We start from the raw sequence: 22,980 nt of genomic DNA on the forward strand, positions 1-22,980 counted from the left end.
CCTTCGGATAACCTTTCCCACTAGGGGCCTCGGGGGAAGACATACAGTAGACACTGACGTGGCCACGGTAGGACTAGAGCATCGACTCCTTCCACGCCGTGCTCCCTTCTGTGGCTGAAGTGAGCGGCCTTTGCATTTCTGGCGGTTGCCATGAGATCCATGTTTGGGGTCCCCCAACGACCTATTGGATGCATTGCTTCCTCCGAGAGTTCCCACTCTCCGGGATCCAAATGTCTGCTGAGGAAGTCCGCCTGTACATTGTCCACGCCCGCAATGTGGGAGGCTGCCAGGCGCAGCAAATGGAGTTCCGCCCATTCCATCAGCTTTGTCTGTCTCCGAGACGTGACTGCTTCTCGTGCCCCCCTGGCGATTGATGTATGCCACCGTGGTCGCATTGTCCGAGAGAATCCTGACTGCCCGATGGTGCACCAATGGGAGGAAACCCTTCAATGCTAGGCGAACCGCCCTGGTCTCCAGCCGGTTGATGGGCCACCGTGCCTGATCAGTCGTCCACCAACCCTGGATTGAACTCTCGACAGACTGCTCCCCAGCCGGCGAGACTGGCGTCCGTGGTGACTATCACCCTGTCCGGGATCTCCAGGGACACTCCCCGAGCCAAATGAGGGTCCAGCCACCAGCGGAGGCTGACCAGAGTTGGTCTCAGAATTGGAAGGACCGCCTGAAAATACCACGACACCGGCTTCCACCGGGCTAGCAAGGCCTTCTGGAGAGGACGCAGATGTGCAAAGGCCCACGGGACAAGATCGATGGTGGAGGCCATGGTTCCCAGGACCTGCAGGTAGTCCCACGCGATGGGGGCATCGAGCGCCATGAACTGGTGAATCTGTTCGCGAAGCGCATGTGCCCGCTCCGGACGCAGGAACACCTTGCCCTCCTTTGTGTCGAAACGCGCCCCCAGAAAGTCCAACGACTGGGATGGAACCAGATTGCTCTTGGCATGGTCTTGGCATGCTCTTGGCATGGTCCCAGAGAGTGGAATAGTTGTTCTACTCTGTATCCAAGATTTCGCCCGTATAAGCCAATCGTCTAGGTAGGGAAGCACCAGGATTCCTTCCCTGCGTAGTGTAGCCGCCACTATCACCATGACCTTTGTAAAGACCCATGGAGCTGTGGCCAAACCAAACAGAAGAACCCGGAACTGAAAATGCTGTCCCAGTATCTTGAAACGAAGGTAGCGTTGATGGGCCTGGTGGATCGGGATATGAAGATACGCTTCCGTGAGATCCAACGAGGCCAGGAATTCCCCTTGGTGCACTGCAGCCAACACCGAGCGGAGAGTCTCCATGCAAAAATGAGAAACTCTGAGGGACTTGTTGACGGTCTTGAGATCCAGGATAGGGCGGAATGTGCCTTCCTTCTTGGGAACCACGAAATAGATGGAATAATGACCCCGGCCCAGCTTGGAGGCGGCAACCGGCACTATCGCCCCCAGCGACAGGAGGCGGTCGAGGGTCTGCCGAACGGCCCTTTGTTTGTGAAGGGACCCGCATGGGGAGAAAAGAAACCTGTCCTGGAGTGCGAGAACAAAATCCAAGGTGTTGCCGTGTTTTAGAATATCCAGAACCCACTGATCCGACATGATTTGGACCCACTCTTTGTAGAAGAGAGCAATCCGACCCCCCAGCCGGGGAATCAGCTCGCGGGTCCTCCTGGCATCATTGGGCAGGTTTGGAGGAGGTGCCCGGGCCCTGTCCTTCCTTACTGGGCCGGCTCCAGGTGTGCGAGCGAGAAGATGGTGCCCTGGGAGGCTGTTGTCTCGTAAAATGCACCCGGCGCTGATTACGGAACCGGTTTCTGGAGGAACTGAATGATCTTGTAGAGCGCGGTCGATCCTCTGGTAGTCTATGGACCGCATTCTCGTTGAGAGACTTGATTTGGTCCAGATCCTCCCCAAAAAGAAACCTGCCTTTAAAGGGAAGGGACCCGAGCCGGGTCTTGGAAGAGGCATCCACCGACCAGTTCCGAAGCGACAGGAGCCGACAAGCTGAAACTGCAGCCACCATAGAACGGGCCAGGACCCGTAGGAGGTCGTACAGGGCGTCTGCCCCATAGGCAACCACGGCCTCCAACCTGTCTGCCTGTTGAGCCTCCGCAAAGCCTGAGAGGTGAGAAGCTGTTGGACCCAGCGAAGACCAGCTCTCTGTGCTAACGAACTGCTAAAAGCAGCCCGCATTCCCAACGCTGACACCTCAAAGACTCTCTTGAGGTAAACTTCCAACTTTCTGTCCTGAATATCCTTCAACGCCGTGCCGCCAGTGACTGGGATGGTGGTACGCTTTGTGACTGCAGAATCCATGGCGGGAACCTTGAGGAGCTCCAGGAAGTCCTCCGGAAGGGGATACAGCTTCTCTATCACTACTAACCTAAGGGTGGCCTCCGGCGCATCCCACTCCCTGGTGATTAATTGTAAAAAGGTGGGATGAGTGGGAAAAACCTTGGCCAGCAGTCGAAGGCCCGCTAGGAGGGGGTCTTCCTTCTTAACCTTTGGGTCAGGCCCTACCGGTTCCGGGGGAGGATCAATATCCATCTCCTGCAGGATGTGGGGAATAAGATCGTCCAACTCCTCTGACTGAAAAATGCGGAGAACCCTCGGATCGTCTCCCTCCATCTGGGTTGCCAAGATGGGGTCGTCCCCGGCCAGATCTAGAAGAGGGTGTGTCCCCCCGGACAGCGGCGCAGGTGGGTCCCGCCCCCGGGCTAGCTGAAGACTGCCCTGGGGGGAGGTTTCCCCCCAGGAGTGGAGCAGTGTGTGTGCCAGTTTGGGGGGGGGGGGGCCCGGGAGGTCCATGAGCAAGTCCCTGCTCTGCAGAAAGGCCCTATGCATTAAGATGACAAATTCAGGTGAAACGAAGGAACCCCCGGGGAGAGGGGGGGGGGGGGGGGCACACCGGAGCCTCCCCTTCCTGACATCTGACTCCGGTTCCGCAAGAGGCCAGAACAGGCGGCGCCGCTGAAATCGGGGCCTCAGTGTCCTCTTCAGAAATGCCGGCATCCAAGTCAGCAAACAAAATGGCTGCCGTTCCCGTGCTCAGAGGGAACGGGGTCTGCCATCTCCTGACCGCGCGGTCCTGTCCTCGTGCGGCGTCCCCCTGTGGAGAGCTGTCCTCCCCATCGGGGAGGCAGCTCGCGCAGTGCCCCTCCCGCGAAAGCCGTACCCCGACTGCTACAGGTCACACAGGCCGCCGATCGCAGCATCGGGAGTTCGAGGGGGAGGGGCAAGCACGCGGGGCGAAATCCTCGGCAGCTGGCTGCAAGGGTACCCGGACCAGCCCCCCCACCAACCCGAAGGAGCCATCGGGGAATCTGACTTCTCACTCCAAGGGGGGGGGGGGGGGGGGAGGTTGGCCCCACTAACGTGCACCCCAATGGTCAGGAGCAGCCCACAGCAAAGTCGAAGCACAACGAAGAGGAAGGTAAGTCTGAAAATAAAATGCACACACTTACCCCACAACAGTTTAGAGAAGGAAAAGCGAGGGAGACAGACCTGTCAGGAAGCCACAAGAAAGGAGAGCCAAGTAAACTAACTCTCCCAGGCTCCTCCTGCCTAAATAAATACTTTTTTTTTTTTTTTTTTTTTTACACTTGATCCCTCAGGAATAGAACAAAGCAAGAGCTTAGAACACTAAGCTAAGGTGCTGGGGACTACACGGTCCCCTGCTCACATCTGCTGGAGTCAGAAAGATACTGAGAATTGAGGCAAGGGAGGTGAGGTTATATAGGACCTCCCCTAGAAGTTTTTGTTCTGACTCCATCTGCTGGACGGGGGACATAACCCACCGTCTGGACTAATCCTGGTACGTACAGGGAAAATGTCTTTTTATACAGTAAAGTTTGATTTAGTCAAAGGTTGTCTGAAAGAGAAATCAAACCTGACGGGAACAAATCCCGGGAATCTTGGACAGAACCAGGACCGCAGGTTATGCCTCAATCTGGAGTCAGAGAAATACTGAGGGATCGCAGGTGGCACACCAGGTTATATGGTGGGTACTTTTCTCTGACTCGATCTGCTGGAAGGGAGGCATAACCCAGCAGTCTGGATTGATCCTGGTATGTACAGGGAAGTTTCATTTTTTAGTTCCTTCAGAACCCTGGGGTGTATACCATTCGGTCCAGGTGATTTTTTACTATTCAGTTTGTCAATCAGGCCTACCACATCCTCTAGGTTCATAGTGATTTGGTTCAGTCCACCTGAATCATTACCCATGAAAACCTTTTCCAGTACGGGTACCTCCCCAACATCCTCTTCCATAAACACCGAAGCAAAGAAATCATTTAATCTTTCCGCGATGGCCCTTTTCTTATCTAAGTGCCCCTTTAACCCCTTGATCATCTAACAGTCCAACTGATTCCTCACAGGCTTTTTGCTTCGCATATATTGAAAAATCCAGTGCTTATCAGAACTGCATCCTAAAAAGAGGCAAGATCATTAGGGGTGATTAACAAGAATCTGTCAATGGAAACAGGTAGCTAGTGTGTTAAGCCAGACATGGGAAATTGAACACAGGACAGCTATGGCCATATTTAGATCTTCAGGCTTTGAAAGCATTGACATGCATTTTATCATGCATAGATTACTGCAATATTTTGTATTTGGGCTTATCATGAAAGTTAATACATAAATTTCAAATAATCCAAAACACTGCTGCACACATTATTACAGGGTGTTTCAGAAAACCTTGGCTGGTCCTCTTGCTACAACTTCATTGGTTACCAGTATCCTTTCGTTGCAAATTTTAATGTTTGATTTTAGCATTAAAGGCTGTGTGTGGAATCTGTTCTATAAACCTGAAGAAACGATTGAAATAGCATAAAACAAGCAAGTGTCTACAATCAAAAAGGAAATCTTGTTACAAATTCCTCCAGTAAAATGCTTTCGGCTATCAAGACTGTTGAAAAGATCAAAGGCCTCTGGCACTTCGGAATGGTCTTCCCCCTTGAATTAAGGGAGGAAACTGATTTTAAAAGGCTTAGAATAAAGTTGAAAATTAGGTTCATGCCTCAATCTTTTTAACATCTGATATACAGGTCTATCCAGTACCGAGCGGTAGGAAGAGCTGCGTTAGTGCCTGCGGCACCCGCGGTTGCCACACGCACAGTGCAGCACACCTACCGCTCGATCCTGAACACTAATTTTATGTAAATGTAAACCGCGTCTAAGAAGGGCCCGTGAAGCCTTAGGCCCGCGCAACCCATTTTACTGGATAGAGCGCCTATACAGTATCCTGGGTGCGCGGGCCTAACGCTTCACGCCACGCTGGTATCTCATTTCAAATGTCATTTGAAATGACAGATACCAGGAAGTCGGGACTGCCAATCCCCCCTTCCCTCCTCCTGAAGCAGGGCGCGAAAAGCAGCCTTGCTCCGGGAGGAGGGAAGAAGCGAAGCAAAAAAAAAAAAAAGCGAAAAACCCAAAACCAAAAGCAAAAAGTAAGTCGCTTCGCTTCTTCCCTCCTCCCGGAGCAAGGCTGCTTTTCGCGCCCTGCTCCGGGAGGAGGGGAGAAGCGGCGAAGCAACTTACTTTTGCATCCCAGATCGGACTTACTTTTTTTGCAGCCGTCCGACCATCTGAAGAAGGTATCGTGGCTCCCCTGCCTCCCGGGGGAAGATGGATGCCAGCACGGGGGAAAGCGGCCCCTGTGCATTCAATTGGCTGCTGAAGACGTGACGTCACATGCCGTGACGCCAAACGTCGTGACGTCACGTCTTCAGCAGCCAATTGAATGCACAGGGGCCGCTTTCCCCCGTGCTGGCATCCATCTTCCCCGGGAGGGGAAGATACCTTCTTCAGATGGACCGGACGGCTGCAAAAAAAGTAAGTCCGATCGGGGATGCAAAAGTAAGTTGCTTCGCCGCTTCTCCCCTCCTCCCGGAGCAGGGCGCGAATGCTCCGGGAGGAGGGGAGAAGTGACAGCGGCGAAGCGACTTTTTGTTTTTGCTTTTGGTTTTTTCGCTTTTTTTTTTGCTTCGGGAGGAGGGAGGGGACTGGGGCTGCCCCGGAGACCGGCACCCATGATCGCGGCCAGGGCAGGTGAGCGGGGGCTGGGGGAAAGCTTGCCACCTACCCTTACCCCTGCCTCTACCGCAGGGGGTCGGGGTAGGCGGTAAGTTAGCAGGTTAAACGCGCGACAAAACGGCAGGGAAAGATAGCGATAGTCGGGGCGCGGGTTACGGGATACTAGGGAATAGCTAATTCGCTCGTTTGCATGCAATATCCATGCCGCGTGCGGAAGGGGTTGGCCGGGGATTTTAGGACACGGTAGGAGTAGGTTAAAGTGGATTCGGGATCGCAGGAAGGGATAACGCGGCCGGAAAGTGAGTAAAACGCGGCTTAGGAGCAGGGTAAACGCGGCCGCAATTTACAGGATAGACCTGATAGTTATTGAGCAGAATGGTATATTGATATTTGTAGGTAAGGGGCTTGTCTTGTTCCTTTATCGACATTGTACTGGGATAGAAACATAGAAACATAGAAATGACGGCAGAAGAAGACCAAACGGCCCATCCAGTCTGCCCAGCAAGCTTCACACATTTTTTCTCTCATACTTATCTGTTTCTTTTAGCTCTTGGTTCTATTTCCCTTCCTCCCCCACCATTAATGTAGAGAGCAGTGATGGAGCTGCATCCAAGTGAAATATCTAGCTTGATTAGTTAGGGGGTAGTAGGGGTAGTAACCGCCGCAATAAGCAAGCTACACCCATGCTTATTTGTTTTAACCCAGACTATGTTATACAGCCCTTATTGGTTTGTTTTTCTTCTCCCCTGCGTTGAAGACAGAGAGCTATGCTGGATATGCATCTAAAGTGAAGTATCAGGCACATTTGGTTTGGGGTAGTAACCGCCGTAACAAGCCAGCTACTCCCCACTTTGTGAGTGTGAATCCTTTTTTCTTCTCCCCTGCCGTTGAAGCTATGCTGGGTATGCGTGAAGTATCAGTTTTTCTTCTCCCCTGCCGTTGAAGCAGAGAGCTATGCTGGATGTGCATCGAAAGTGAAGTATCAGGCACATTTGGTTTGGGGTAGTAACCGCCGTAACAAGCCAGCTACTCCCGGCTTTGTGAGTGCAAATCCTTTTTTTCCACATTTCCTCTTGCTGTTGAAGCTTAGAGTGATGTTGGAGTCACAGTAACCATGTGTATGTTTATTGAATAAGGGTATTGTGTCCAGGCAGTAGCCATCATTCTGGCGAGTCACCCACTCTTCATTGGCGGCCTCTTGACTTTATGGATCCACAGTGTTTATCCCACGCCCCTTTGAAGTCCTTCACAGTTCTGGTCTTCACCACTTCCTCCGGAAGGGCATTCCAGGCATCCTTCCGGAGGAAGTGGTGAAGACCAGAACTGTGAAGGATAGGTTGGGTTTGTTAAGAAAAGAAGGTATTGGTCATGGAATGCCAAGTTATTTTAAAATAATTTGTATTCATTTTATGTTAATTGCATTGTTATATAATACCTTGCTGCACATCACAGAGATATTTTTAGTCAGTGAAGAGATATATAAATAAAATAAACACTAGACTGTACAAGAGAAAGCAGGTAACCCCTTTTCTGTATATCAAATTGTGACTACTTTGAGGCATATGAACTCCTAGTGGTTTGTTCTCACTATGAAGACTCTGGAAAATAAGCAAGAGCATCCATACTGTATGTACCTACTATAATGCTCTCAACATTCAGGTTAAGCTAGTGTTGTAATGAGACTTAACTCAAGCTGATGCTAGTCTAAGCATGGAGGGGGGGGGGGGGGAGCGTGCTCCTGATTTAGCTCTTCTGGGACAGCACCATGAGTAGCAGAACCCACATCAGCTAGGCTACACTGGCATTGTGAGAAGCATAGTAATGTAGTACTATTAAAGCTTTGTCAGTGTACTAGATATGCAAGATATTGGCTTCAAAATAGCCTTTAGCACCACCTTTTGGCATCTCACCTGCAAATGGACACCATAAAAGCATTGGAAATGGGAGTGTCGAATTCAAGGGAATAACTGCAGGTAATAGCCACCACCTGTACTTTGAAAAGTGCCAGCCTCTTCCAGATATTAATGCAAAAGGGATAAAACCATAGCCACTAATGCCTTCCACAACATAACAGCCCTATCTGCACACCAAGGATTCATTCTCCACACCTTGGTACAGGGCTTGATAGACCTTTATTCTGTGGAAATCTTGAGGGGCTATTACTTGATTCTCAAGGAAGCCCTCAAACCAAGAGCAAATCTGGTGTCTTCAAAATCACCAGATTCTAAATTGCTGTAGTACTCGCCCCACAAAAGGCCATAAAAGGTGAACTGGCTATGATACCGAATAGGAAAGCTACTGGTGCAAGGATGGGGAAGGGAAAAACTGATCCCATAAGTCACCCTCCTTTTAGAAAGTAGGTTAAATAAAGGCTCTTTGAAAGGCTGCAGATCTCTGCCCAGGCATTAAGTAGTATATACTAACTACAATAAACAGATCTTCACTTAATCTTCACTAAGATTTACCTAATTTTACTGTTAGCTACCCATGCTACCACTGTAATTAGTTCAACTCACATGTTAATGCCTCTCAACATTTTATTTTTAATTACTTAAGTTATGTATTACTATTTAATTATTATTCTGTTAATCAAATATGATACTGACTGTTCTATGTAAACGTTTATGCAACGATATTTAACCTGTTCCTTGTAAACAGATGCGATGTGCAAACTGTTATCGGTATATAAAAGCTCTTAAATAAATAAAAATAAGATAAAATTAAGCTACCTCATTCATCTTGTTGAGGATCAGATGATTGACGATTACCCCGAATGGCTCACAGAGTTGCAGCAATTGATATCTCAGGTTTTTGCCCCGTTGAAAATCCATAATATGTACCACTCTGCTGGTATCCTATATATAGCACAAAAAATTGCATATAAATTATACAATACATGAGCAGCAGATAAGCAAGCACTAACTGCATATTTCAGCTACGCAACATCTAAAGGAAAATTGGTTCTTACCTGCTAATTTTCGTTCCTGTGGTACCACGGATCAGTCCAGCCTCCTAGGTTTTGCCTACCTTCCAGCAGATGGAGACAGAGAAAAACACTGAGAATACCCCCTCTTAATCTGGTGTGCCACCTGCTTCTCTTCAGTATTGATCAGTACCCAAGCAGAAAAAAAAATAACTGAACAATCTAGAACATATGAACGTTATCCCCCAACCCCACAACAAGCAGAGGATGAACAAAAATGTGCAAATCATTTTCCCCTTCTCTGACTCCCTCCAGACTGCTCTACGAAACTGGGAATCCTGTCTCTCCTCCATCAACCAACTTCTCACTGATATGCACCTTGCACTAAATCCCAACAAAACCGAACTAGTAATCATCTCCAATAAGCAACCGCTCCCAGCCATCCCCCCTACATACTCATCCACTATTTTCCCCACGCACATTCGCAATTTAGGTGTCCTTATTGATAATCATCTTACTTTTAAACCATTCATCAAATCTATCATAAAGGAATGCTATTTTAAACTGCAAACGATAAAAAAAACTCAGACCCCTGCTACATTTTTCAGATTTCCGTACAGTGCTACAGTCTATTATATTGTCTAAAATAGACTACTGTAATGCACTCCTTGGCATCCCCACAACACACATCAAGCCATTACAGCTATTACAAAACGCCGCCGCTCGGATACTGTCAAATTCTAAAAAAAAGAGACCATATCACCCCCACCCTTATCGAATTACACTGGCTCCCAATACGATCAAGAATACTTTATAAAGTACTCTCCCTCATCCACAAAAGTCTGTTAAACTCCAACCTCAATTGGATCAACCCCCCCCCCCTCCTCCCACGCACCTCCAACAGACCCACCCGCCCTGCCCTGCAAGGAACCCTACGCACCCAACCCATCAAATCTTTCAAACTATCCTCCACCATAAGCAGAGCCTTCTCTCTCGCCGGCCCCACTGTATGGAACTCCTTGCCCCATGACATACGCATGGAGTCCTACACTCCCAAATTCAAAAAAAAATTGAAAACCTGGCTTTTTCAGCAAGCCTACCCCTTGACACCAATTCATAAAATCACCCCCTAAATCATTCAGCGACCTATGATTAAGTATGCTCTACGACTAAGAATGCCTTATGACCAACGATTTATGACTTTTTGCTTTTATGACTACTAATGCTTTGTATATAGTTGTTATGTATGTTATATTTATAGTCTTCACTATTTATTGATCTATTAATTTGCATTGCCTACTCCCCCAGTTATTTTGTATTGTTATCGGTTATATGTAAGGGCGCCGCCCAAAGGTTTTTTGGTCATTGTGAACCGATGCGATGTGCGAATGGCTATCGGTATATAAGAGACTTCAAATAAATAAATAAATAAATAAAAAGCCAACTGAATTTTTCAGCTGAAGACTGCATGCCATAGATCAGAGAAGTAAGAAGAAAAAACCAGACGAGTGGACTCTTGCTGCACCCGTACCTAATAAGTGTGACCTCTGCAGTGGGTGGGTGTCTGGATGGATCTGTGGTACTACAGGAACGAAAATTAGCAGGTAAGAACAAGTTTTCCTTTCCCTGTATGTACCCAGATCAGTCCAGACTCCTGGGATGTACCAAAGCTTCCCTAGACAGGGTGGGACTGCGAGAGTCCTGCTCAAAGAACCCGTTCACCAAAATTGCAGGCTCCTGGGTGTAAAGACTTCCAGGTGGCCGCTCTGCAAATCTGAGGAGAAAGACATTCCACCCAAGAAGTTGCCTGCAAACGAGTAGAATGAGCCTTTAATCCCACTGGGACAGGGCGACCTCAAGATATACAGATAGAGCCAATAGCTTCCTTCAACCAACGTGTTATCGTAGCTTTTGAAGCCTGACCTTTGTTAGCGCCATGCCACAATACAAAGATGATCCGACAATCAGAAACTGTTCGTAACCTCTAAATGGCGTAATAGATCTCTTCCCACATCCAGGCGTCATTTCTCCTCATGGCAGAGTTAACTCCAAGTCTGAAAAGGCTGGGTGTTCCACAGACTGACTAATATGAAAAGACACTTTCGGAAGAAAAGACTGACTGTTCACAAGGAGATTAGAGTTCGAGATTCTCAAAAAAAACTGTTCTCTACAGGACAAAGCCTGCAGCTCAGACTCATCTGGCATTACAGATTGCCACCAAGAATGCCACATTCAGCATCAAATCTTTCAAGGTGGCTTTCATAAGCAGCTCGAAGGGTGCTTCACACAAGCCTCTAAGGACCAGATTCAAACTCCATGAAGGACACGCCTGGACAGGATGACAAATGGTTCACCCCTCGAAGAAAACGTATCACATCTGGGTGAGCCACAAGGGAAGAGCCATGGATTTTGCACCTCAGGCATCCTAGGGCCACAACTTGGACCCTCAGAGTTGAGCGATAAGGCCTTCGTACAACCATTCTGTAAGAAAGAGGATCGTGGTCACCAAGGCTCGGCGAGGGTCAGCACTCTGTCTTGCACCAAGACTCAAAGACCCTCCAAATTCAAATACAGGCCATGGAATTGGAGGGCTTCCAAACTCATAACAGAGTAGAAATGACATCCTCTGGATAACCCTTCAACTGCCTCCTCAAAAGCCAGGCCGCAAAACAAAAGCAATCCGCTTGATCCAAAAATATAGGGCTTGATGCAAGAGATATGGGAGATGACTGAGCCGCAGGGGTGCGTTCAGTGCTACATTGATCAGATCTGCAAACCATGGACGCGGCCACTCTGGAGCCACCAGGATCACCCAGCCCGGGTGAAATTTTGTTCTCCTGAGGACCTTACTGATCAACAAGGAAACACAAAGGAGAACATCCTGATGCCAAGGGACTAAGAGCACATCGACTGCTTCTGCTCCATGCTGTTCTGCGGCTGAAGAATCGCTCCCCCTTGGCATTGCCCCAGGTTGCAATTAGGTCGACATGCAGCTAACCCCACAGCATAGCTCTCTGCTTCAACGGCAGAGAGAATGAAGAAAAGATGATTTATATTCAGCATCAACAAACAATGAATTACATTGTCTGAGTAAACAAATAAGCATGGGTGTAGCTTGCTTGTTACGGCACTACTACCCCAAATCAATTAAGCATGATACTTCACTTGGAATACATATCCAGCGCAGCTCACTGCTTCAACAGGGGGGAATGAAGTAAAGAGGATTTATATTCAGACAACCAACAAGGACTGAATTGCACAGGCAGGGTAAACAAACGGGAGTAGCTTGCTTATTACGGCAGTTACTACCCCAAACCAATTAGCTAGATACTTCACTTAGATGCCACGGCTCCCCAAACGGCATGGTGCAAAACTGGAAATGTTGACAGAATCATAAATCTGAGGTATCTGATGATCCCTGCAGATCCCAATGTGCTAGTAGGCTTCCGTCAGATCCAGGGAGGCCAAGAACTCTCCCTTGCGCACTGCTATCACTGAATGAAGACTTTCCATCCAAAAGCGGGGCACCTTAGGTTCACATTGACCTTCTTCAGATCCAAGATTGGACAGAAGGTTCCCTCTTTTTTTGGAACTACGAAGTAGATAGAATATCTCCCCTGGCCTTGTTCTTCACGGGGCACTGGAACAATGGCCCCTAGCTCACATAGTCTGAGGAGGGTCTGTTGCGACAACCTGCTTCTTTGCTGGGGAGCCGCAGGGAGACACAGAACAGGCTGTGGAGCAGTCGAGCAAACACACGTAACCATGTTCTATCAGGTTTTCTATGTGATTTTGACCCATTCCTGGTAAGAGTCAGCCGACCCCCAATGAGTGGAACCAAGAAGTGGGCTGGCTGCGTCTCATTGTGTGCCTTGGCACCACTTGCCCCCAGGGTGGGTATGTCTCGGTTAGCTCTGCGGCCATGAAAGGATTGGGACCAAGCACGAGACCTCCCCGAGGTCTGCCTCTGGTCTGTCCCAAGCTCTGCTCTGACGGAAATGCTGCTGGCCCCAAAAACAGGAGCGAAGCAGGAAGCCCTTCTATCCTCTACGAGCTTATGTACCTATTCCCTCCCAGCTGTTTGATCAACTGCTCAAGGTCCTCATCAAAAAGGAACTTACCCTTGAAGGGTAACGCCCCGAGCTGTGCCTTGGAGGAGACGTTCGCCGCCCAGTTACACAGCCACAAAAGCCTCCTCACAGAGATGGCTAATACCATGGCATCTGCTCCATAAGCCACTGAGGTCTCCAACCGCTCTGCCTGCTTTGCTTCCTGAGGCAGCAGATCTCTGGTGCTCTCCAACTGTTGAACCCATCGCAAACTGGCCTGCAACATATAGCTGCTGCAGACTGCCGCTCTAATGCCCAGAACAGAAACTTCAAAAATCCGTTTAAGATGGACCTCCAGTTTGCATCCTGCAGATCCTTCAAAGCTGCTGCTCCAGCGACTGGAATGGTAGTCCGCTTGGTGACCACTGAAACGGACGCATCCACCTTCGGGACCTTCAGCAACTCTAGAATGTTCTTTGGCAGCGGGTACAGTTTATCCAGGACTTTGCTGACTGAGCCCCTTCTCAGGAGTATCCCATTCCCAGACCATCACCTGCCTCATCTTGTGAAAGGGAAGGTTTTTGCCACACCCCACAAGCCTGCCATGACCGGGGTCCCACAGTATCTGTGCTTGGCTCCGCGATGCCAAACTCCATCAGGACATGCAGAATAAGGGGGGGTCAACTCATCTCGCTGGAATATGCGCACCACCCTAGGGTCATCCCCCTCAACAGTAGGGGACTGTACCTGGTCATCTCCAAAATCCAGATCAACGGGGGAAGAAGAGCCCTCAACCAAGTTTGCATCCCGATCAGAGCCCTCCTGAGCCCCTCCCCCCACAGGGATCTGGACTGATTGGATCCTGAAAGCGGCCGGCATGTCCCCTGACCTGGACACTTTGCACCGGGGGGGGGGGGGGGGGGGGGGGGATCACGACTCCCCTTGCTCCTGGGGGCTCCTTTCTGCTTGCGAGCACTGCTGGCTAGAAAAGCTTGGTGTGCATGAGGACAAGTTCTGGTGAAAACCCAGAGGGACCCCCCCTCCTAACCCTTCTACACACTAATTCTCCTCATCCAGTGTCCCGAGGCCCCCATGCCTCATATTTGCAGGAAACTGCAGAGGGAGATCCCCTCCCTGCAGAAGGCATCCAAAATGGCTGCTGTTCCCGCGCTGAGGGGGGACAAATCGGCCAGAGGCTCCTGAGCCACACTGTGCCTGAGCGGCTGACCATAGTAAGTCTGAGGCCGCCGCTGCTGCACTCACAGAGGCACCCTCCCCTCCGGGGAGGCAATGAGAACAGGGGCCGGAAGATGTGCAGCTCGGGAGTCGCAGGCCGCAAAGAGAAGCGACTCACATGCAGCATGGCTACCCCAAAAGCATATCCTGGAAGTGCCGAAAGAGGGAGGGAGGGAAAGACTGCAATCAGCATTTATAAATTCTCCCCACCGCACGCACGATCCCTCGTGCAGGCCAGGCCCCCGCTCCCCGCCTTGAGAACACATCGGTTGGGGATGCAAAAGTAAGTTGCTTCGCCGCTGTCAATGTGTCTCTTCTCCCCTCCTCCCGGAGCAGGGCGCGAAAAGCAGCCTTGCTCCGGGAGGAGGGAAGAAGAGACACTGACAGTGAAGCGACTTACTTTTTGCTTTTGGTTTTTTCGCTTCGGGAGTGGAGAGGACTGGGGCTGCCCCGGAGACCGGCACCCATGATTGCGGCCGGGGCAGGTGAGCGGGGGCTGGGGGAAAGCTTGCCACCTACCCCTTACCCCTGCCTCTACCGCAGGGGTCAGGGTAGGCAGTAAGTTAGCAGGTTAAACGCGCGACAAATGGCAGGGAAAACTAGCGATAGTCGGGGCGCGGGTTACGGGATGCTAGGGAATAGCTAATTCGCTCGTTTGCATGCAATATACATGCCGCGTGCGGAAGGTGTTGCCCGGGGAATTTAGGACGCGGTAGGGTAGGAATAGGTTTAAAGGGGATTCGGGATCGCAGGAAGGGCTAACGCGGCCGGAAAGTGAGTAGAGAGCCGGTTAGGGACGGGAAACCGCGGACGCACTTTACAGGATAGACCTGAAAGTTTGTCTCCATCTGCTGGAAGGGAGGCAAAATCCAGGAGTCTGAACTGATCTGGGAACATACAAGAAACGTGCATTTCTTGGGGCACTGCCATAAGAATTCAGGCAAACTGCTTTTACACAATCTATAAAAAAGGGTCTCTGGTCTCCCACAATTGTGGCCACGGTAAGGGCTGCAAAATTCAACCAGTGGAATAGGCCAGTCCTGGCCAAATTGCCGAAGACTAGGGATCCTCTCAAAACAAACATTGGAGGCAGCAGACATTTCTTCTCCCTCATCCCTGTACATACCCGCCTGGAAGAAACACTGGCGGCAGTGGGATGGCGTCATCCACCTCCCCACCATGATCCTTTCACCAACCACTCCTGCAATAAAACAGCGTCACTTTTGAACCACATGATTCAAAGCACGACACTCAGGCCCTGCAGGGGAGGGAAGAACGTACCCTGAAATTGTAAGGCTGCCGTTCTCTTGCCATTTCACTGTAGGAGCAGTTAGTGAAAGAAGTGCAGGGGAGAGGGGGACGGCTGAAGGGAGAGAACTGAGCACTGATGGGGGAACCAAGGTGAGTGAAGCAGTGAGGGGTTCATGGGAGGGAGTGAACCAGTGTGAATGAGGAGTTTGTGGGGGGAGAGAAGGCCCAGGGAGGGAACCAGGCTTTGAAAAGGATTTGAGAGAGTGAAGCAACATGAGGGGCTCAGAGGCTTTTGAAGGGGGAATAAGGAAAAGAGGAGACAGGGTGTGACTTCCTGCCCCTCTACCTCATCCACACTCCTCCCTCTTTCCTCCACATATTCACCCAATCTTCCCTCTTCTTCCACCCCACCCCCAATATTCCCTTTCCTCCCATCTCGATCCTTCCTCCCTCATTACTCTTTCCCTTTCCTTAATATCCCTGAATCCTCTGTCCTCCTCCCATCCCTTATATCTCTACCTTTCCTGTTTAAGATTCCTTCTTCATATTCCTCCGCTACAATCTCTTCGTTTGCAGATCCCTTTCTGCCTTCCTCCCCAACCCTAATCACTAAAATCTGTTTTCCTCTATAGAGAATTGAGGAGTGTCCAGTTGATTTGGTTCATGAAGTTCACATATTAAATTGCAAATCTGCCACACTTAATTGCCACAGAATTTGCCAACTCTCGCCATATAATCTTGAACATTCTGCTGTAGCAAACCAGGGGCTCTATCTATAAAGAAGGGGAAGCAATCATTGAGTCTGCTTTGTAAAAATAAGATTTGTTTCTTAGGAGTCTCATGATCTACTCTATCAATTCCAGTGTTATTCACCTGCTGTACTAATATCACCTGGCAGTCAGTGGTTAAGACCTAAAATACATTCATATGCATCACCATCCAGACTTGAATGTAAATACATTCGTATATAGTCTAATTTTTAAATCTGAAATTTAATTACAGTATTTATTAAAGGTGTTAAGCTACTGATCATTAGTAGTTTATTTTCAAAAAACTGGAGATATTACTTACCTGATAATTGTTTTCCTTAGTGTAGACAGATGGATTCAGGACCAATGGGTTCTGCGCTCCCCTGCTAGCAGATGGAGGCGAAGTCAGGATTGAAAGCAGACATCACCCTAGATATACTCCTGCAGTGACCTCAGCCATTCAGTATTCTCTTGCAAAGCCATTGTGGACATACTATTGAAAAGTTTAATTTGAACTTGGATACAACTTAATACTTGATTAAAACTTGATTAAAAACTGGAGACCATAACTGTACTCAACCACAAAAGTGCTGGATCCCAGCCATACTATATAGACGCTGTGAATCTGGGGATAGAGCGCCGGATTACCTGCACTCTCAGGGGATCGAGATTTGACTCATGAGCGATTTCTTGATACCGTTCATGGGTAGCCGTGGGTGGGATGCTGAGTCCATCTGTCTACACTAAGGAAAACGAAATTATCAGGTAAGTAATTTCTCCACTTCCTAGTGTGTAGCCAGATGGACTCAGGACCAGTGGGATACATAAAGCTTCTCCCAAAAGGAGCAGAGGGCTGCCAGCAGTCCGATTAGCACCGCCCTCACAAAGGCTGCATCCTCTCGGGCCTGTACGTCCAGGTGGTAGAACTTGGAGAAGGTGGGCAAGGAGGACCATGTTGCTGCTCGATAGATCTTGGCGGGAGACAGTTTAGCTTCCGTCCAGGATACTGCCTGGGCCCTGGTAGAATGAGCTTTGACCTGAAGGGGTCAAGGCTTCCCTGCCTCTACGTAAGTTCTGATTACTTCCTTGATCCAGCGAGCTATGGTAGCTCGTGAAGCTGCTTCGCCCTGTTTCTTTCCCCCATGAAGAACAAACAAGCAATCTGTCTTGTTCTGAACATTCTAGATACCGCACTAAAAGTCTACAGACGTTTAGATGGTGAAGAAGGCGGTAGTCTTGAGTGTCCTTGCGACTCTCCGGGGACAGTAAGGAGATGGATTGGTTCAGGTGAAACTCCTAAACTACCTTTGATAAGGAGGGGGGGGGCGGGGGACGACGACTGTGCAAAGCTGTACTGTACCTGGAGTAAATTGAAGAACCAGTTCCCGACAAGACAGCACCTGCAGTTCAGAGATGCAACGAGCCCAGCATCACTACCAAGAATACAGTCTTTAGTATTAATAGGCATAGTGACAGACAGTGCAGTGGTCTGAAGGAAGGCCTTGCTAGGAAGTCCAAAACTAGATTGAGGTTCCATAGGGGGGCCCAGCCACTTTAAGGGTGGTTGGAGGAGTTTAACCCCTTTTAGGAAACATTCCAAATCCAGATACGCTGACAGGTTGTTCACCTTGGCCCTCAAGCAGGAGACAGCTGCCACCAGGATCTTCATTTGAGGAACAATCCTTTGTTCAGGTCATCCTGTAAAAATTCCAGAATCATGGTGATCTTGGCTGTTCGCAGGGCACCCTGCACTCCTGACACTAGGCCTCAAATATTCTCTGATTTATACGTACGCCAGGGACGTTGAAAAATTCTGCGCGCCAAGCAATGTGGCGATCACAGCTGCCAAATATCCACACTTCATCAGGCAAGCCCTCTCAAGGGCCAAACCATAAGAGAACAGAGTTGGATCTTCATGAAGAATCTGACCTTGTTGGAGATAGTCCCTGTGCAGGGGGAGGTGAAGGAGACTCCACATGTCTGCGTACCACAGGTGTCTGGGCCAATTGGGGTCACGAGAAGGACCATTCATCTGTGGCGTTCGATCTTGCAGATGATTTTGCCCAGCAGGGGCCATGGAGGGAAGGCGTACAGTAAGTCCGCTTCTGGACAACAGCGTCAATCCCTTGGGCGTGCCAATCTAGTCCGCGACTGAAGAATCGGGGGACCTTTGCATTGTGAGATGTGGCCAGATCCAGACTCTACCTGTTGAGAAAGCCTGCTCTGATGTTGTCTTTTCCCACGATGTGGGCGGCTGAAAACCCTGGTAGATTTAACTCCACCCATTCCATAAGGGGGTCTATTTCCCAAGACACTTGGTGGCTTTTGGTGCCTCCCTGGTGGTTGATGTAGGCTACTGTTGTTGCATTGTCCGACATCACGCGGACTGCCTGTCCCTGGAGCCCGTGGCTGAACTGCAGGCATGCTAATCTGACTGCCTATGCTTCCAGGCAATGTTCCAATGTTACTCTTCCTCTGTCCATCACCCCTGTGTTGTCAGTTCCTGACCATGAGCTCCCCCACCCTTGGAGGCTCATGTCCGTTGTGAGGACAATCTAATTCGGTGGGGATAGATGAGCTTCCTGTAGCCACCACTGGAGAACATACTTCCATCGTAGGTGGAGGTGGAGAGAGTAGTCTTAAGACAGTGGGTTCCAACTGTCCTCACCCATGGTACTACTTCCAGGGTTGACGCTATGAGGCAGAGGACCTGGAGATTGTACCACATGCTGGGGCACATTGTGTAGTCAACCGACACACTTGGCCAATCAGCTTCCTTATCCTTGAGGAAGGAGGAACACCTTGTCCTGCTTGGTGTCGAACCAAACTCCCAGGTACTCCAAGGACTGGGAGGGGTTGAGGCTGCTCTTGTCCATGTTCACAACCCAACAGAGTTCTTGTAGGAGGAACCTGACCCTGCTGGTCGCCTGGAGGCTCTCTTCCGACTTCGCCCGAATCAACCAATCATCTAAGTAAGGGTGCACCAGTATCCCTTCTTTCCTCAGTACCGCACCAAGACCACCACAATTTTAGGGAATGTTCTGGGGGCAGTTGCCAGGTCTAAGGGTAGCACCCAGAACTGGTAATGGCGGCCCAGTACCACAAAGCGTAGGAAACTCTGGTGGTCTTGACGGATTGGATATGAAGGTAGGCTTCAGATAGGTCCAGGGAGGTTAAGAATTCTCCCAGGTGTACGACCATTATGATGGAGTGAAGAGTTTCCATGCGGAAGTGAATTATCTGCAGATGACGATTGATGCTCTTGAGATCCAAGATGGGTCGGAATTACCTCTCCTCCTTGGGTACGAAAAAATAGATGGAATAACGCCCTGAATTTACTTGGGGTGTAGGTACCGGTGTTATAGCCCTCAGACTGAGGAGCCTTAACGTGGATTCCACAAGAAAATTATTACTTACCTGCTAATTTTCGTTCCTATAGTACCATGGATCAGTCCAGACCATGGGTTATGTCCCCAATCCAGCAGATGGAGTCAGCCAAAGCTTTGAGGGGGCGTCACCATAAGTACTACTACCCCGTCTGCAGGAGTTCAGTATCGAGTATATCAAAGCCCGAGTAAACAAACAAACCCCCGTATTGGATCAAGTTTAAAGTGAACGGCAACAAACAGCCGCATAACCAAAGAATGAACTGTAACCCTCCCACCAACGGGTAGGAGGACATGAATACAGCGTGCCAACCCAAAAGGGACTGCGAAAAACAGTGAAAACTGAGAAATCGTGAAAAACAGGAAAGAACACTATCGCCCCATAGAAGACAGCTGAGCAGGATTACAACCCAAATGCGGTGGGCGTCTGGACTGATCCATGGTACTACAGGAACGAAAATTAGCAGGTAAGTAATAATTTTCTTTTCCCTGTACGTACCTGGATCAGTCCAGACCGTGGGATGTACCCAAGCTTCCCTAAATAGGGTGGGGTCCTGCGAGGCCTGCTCGTAGAACCTGTTCGCCAAAATGCCCAGAGACAGAAGAGGCGAGGTGTAGACGATAGTGCCTCGAGAACGTATGTAGCGACTTCCAGGTGGCCGCACGACAGATTTCTTGTGGGGAGACCGAGCGAGTCTCCGCCCAGGAAGCCGCCTGAGAACGCGTAGAATGCGCTACGATGCCGGGCGGGGGAGTCCGCCCCGCCCCAATGTAAGAAGCAGCAATGCTGGCCTTCAGCCATCTGGCCACGGTCGTCTTAGAGGCCTGGGACCCCTTCCGAGGACCGGACCAAAGTACAAAGAGATGGTCGGAAGTCCGGAAATCATTCGTAGCCTCAAGATAGATACGCAGAGTGCGCTTGACATCCAGAAGTCGGAGAGCCCTCGGTTCAGACGACGAGAAAGACGGCAGTTCCACCGTCTGATTCACATGGAACGCAGACACCACCTTCGGAAGGAAGGAGGGAACAGTGCGGAGCGAAACTCCGGAGTCAGAGAAGCGGAGATAGGGTTCTCTACACGACAGGGCCTGCAGTTCCGAGATGCGTCGAGCGGAGCAAGTGGCCACCAGAAACACCGTCTTGAGAGTGAGGTCCTTAATCGTCGCATTGCGCAATGGTTCGAACGGAGGCTCCGACAGAGCGGAGCACGAGGTTAAGACTCCAAGCGGGACAAGGGTCCCGGACCGGAGGTCGCAAATGCTTGACACCCTTGAGGAAACGCATAATATCCGGGTGCTGAAGCAGAGAGCCCCCGTCGCGCAGGAGCGACCCAAGGGTGGCCACCTGAACTCGTAGTGAATTATAGGCGAGCCCCTTGTCTACCCCCACTTGTAGAAACTGAAGGATCTGAGGAACAGAAGCCTTTGTGGGTCTCGTGTTCTGGCTGGTGCACCACAGTTGGAAAACCTTCCAGACCCGAACGTAGGTCGCCGAAGTCTTCCTGGAACGCAAGAGCGTTGACACTACCGCCTCCTGGTAACCTCGGCGGCGGAGGCGTTGCCTCTCAAAAGCCAGGCCGCAAGACAGAAGAGTTCTGCCTGATCGAAAAATACCGGGCCCTGATGCAGGAGGCGGGGGGAGATGTCCCAGGCGGATGGGGCTGTCTATCACCAGTTGGAGAAGGTCCGCAAACCAGGGTCTCCGTGGCCATTCTGGTGCGACGAAGATCACGAGTCCCCGATGAGCTTCTATTCTGCGGAGTAGTCTTCCCACCAGAGGCCATGGTGGGAACGCGTATAGAAGAAGATGGTCCGGCCACGGGAGCACCAGAGCATCCACTCCCTCTGCTCCTCGCTCTCTTCGACGACTGAAGAAACGGGGAGCCTTTGCGTTTTGTGCGGACGCCATTAGATCCATGTGAGGAATTCCCCACCGGTGAACAAGCAGCTGCATCGCCTCGGAGAGGGACCATTCCCCGGGGTCCAGGAGCTGGCGACTGAGGAAATCCGCCTGGACGTTGTCCACGCCCGCGATGTGTGAGGCCGCCAGACGGACCAGATGTCGTTCCGCCCACTGCATCAGCATGGCTGCTTTGAGCGCGACCTGCGGACTGCGAGTGCCGCCCTGCCGGTTGATGTAGGCCACCGTGGTCGCGTTGTCCGATAGGATCCGACCCTCCCGATTCTGTAGGAGTGGCAGGAAGTGGCGCAAAGCTAGTCTGACCGCCCTGGTCTCCAGACGATTGATGGACCACTTCGTCTCCTCCGCGGACCACGTCCCCTGCGCAGCGCTGCGTTCGCAGACTGCCCCCCAGCCTACGAGACTGGCATCGGTGGTGACCACCACCCAATGTGGGAGATCGAGGGACACGCCGCGAGCCAGATTCTCCGGATCCATCCACCAGCTGAGGCTGTTCCTGGCAAACTGTGGCAGGGGAAGGAGCACCTGGTAGTCCTGCGAAAGGTTTCCAGCGGGATAGAAGCGCCCTGTGGAGGGGCCGGAGGTGAGCGAACGCCCACGGGACCATGTCGATGGTGGAGCCCATCACCCCCAGGAGCTGCAGGTAGTCCCAGGAGGTGGGAACTGGTAACGCAGAGAACCGCTGTATGTGCTCCCGCAAGGCAAGCGCCTTGTCCTGTCGTAGAAAGACCGCGCTCAGACGAGTGTCTAAAGTCGCCCCCAAAAAATCCAAGCGCTGCGAGGGCATGAGGGAACTCTTGGAGAAGTTCACTACCCATCCCAGGGACTGCAGGAACTGTATTACCCTGGACACCGCCGCCTGACCAAGTGTGAAAGATTTCGCTCGTATGAGCCAATCGTCCAGGTAAGGATGAACCAGAATACCCTCCTTCCGAAGGGCAGCCGCCATGACCACCATGATCTTGGTGAAGGTGCGCGGTGCCGTCACCAATCCGAACGGGAGCGCTACAAACTGGAAGTGTTGGTCCAGAATCTTGAACTGGAGAAGACATTGATGCTCCCGACGGATGGGGATATGAAGGTAGGCCTCCGTCAGGTCCAAGGAGGCCAGGAACTCCCCTCGATGCACTGCCGCAATCACCGAGCGCAGTGTTTCCATCCGGAACCGGACCACCCGGAGGGATTTGTTGACTTCCTTCAAGTCCAGGATGGGTCTGTGGGAGCCGTCCTTCTTTGGAACCACGAAGTAGATGGAATAATGGCCCAAGCCCACCTCTCCGGAGGGCACGGGCGCAATGGCGCCTATCTCCCGAAGCCGGTCCAGTGTCTACTGCACCGCCCTTCGCTTGGAGGCTGAGCCACAGGGGGAGAAGATGAACCGTCCCTTCGGGGCGCGGACAAATTCCAACGCGTAGCCGTGTTCTATGGTAT

The 22,980-nt window shown here is 50.7% G+C and overlaps 1 protein-coding gene across 1 annotated transcript in view; it reads right to left on the bottom strand.

Moving 5' to 3' along the window:
- Nucleotides 1–22,980, bottom strand: part of MATR3 (matrin 3) — a 368,635-nt gene that overhangs the window by 168,617 nt on the left and 177,038 nt on the right. Inside the window, exon 8 of the mRNA XM_029583949.1 lies at nucleotides 8,763–8,889. Coding sequence (XP_029439809.1) covers nucleotides 8,763–8,889 — 127 coding nt within the window. The remainder of the gene's footprint in view (nucleotides 1–8,762; nucleotides 8,890–22,980) is intronic.

This window comes from Rhinatrema bivittatum, chromosome 18, assembly GCF_901001135.1.
Source record: "Rhinatrema bivittatum chromosome 18, aRhiBiv1.1, whole genome shotgun sequence".
In the NCBI taxonomy this organism is placed as follows: domain Eukaryota; kingdom Metazoa; phylum Chordata; class Amphibia; order Gymnophiona; family Rhinatrematidae; genus Rhinatrema; species Rhinatrema bivittatum.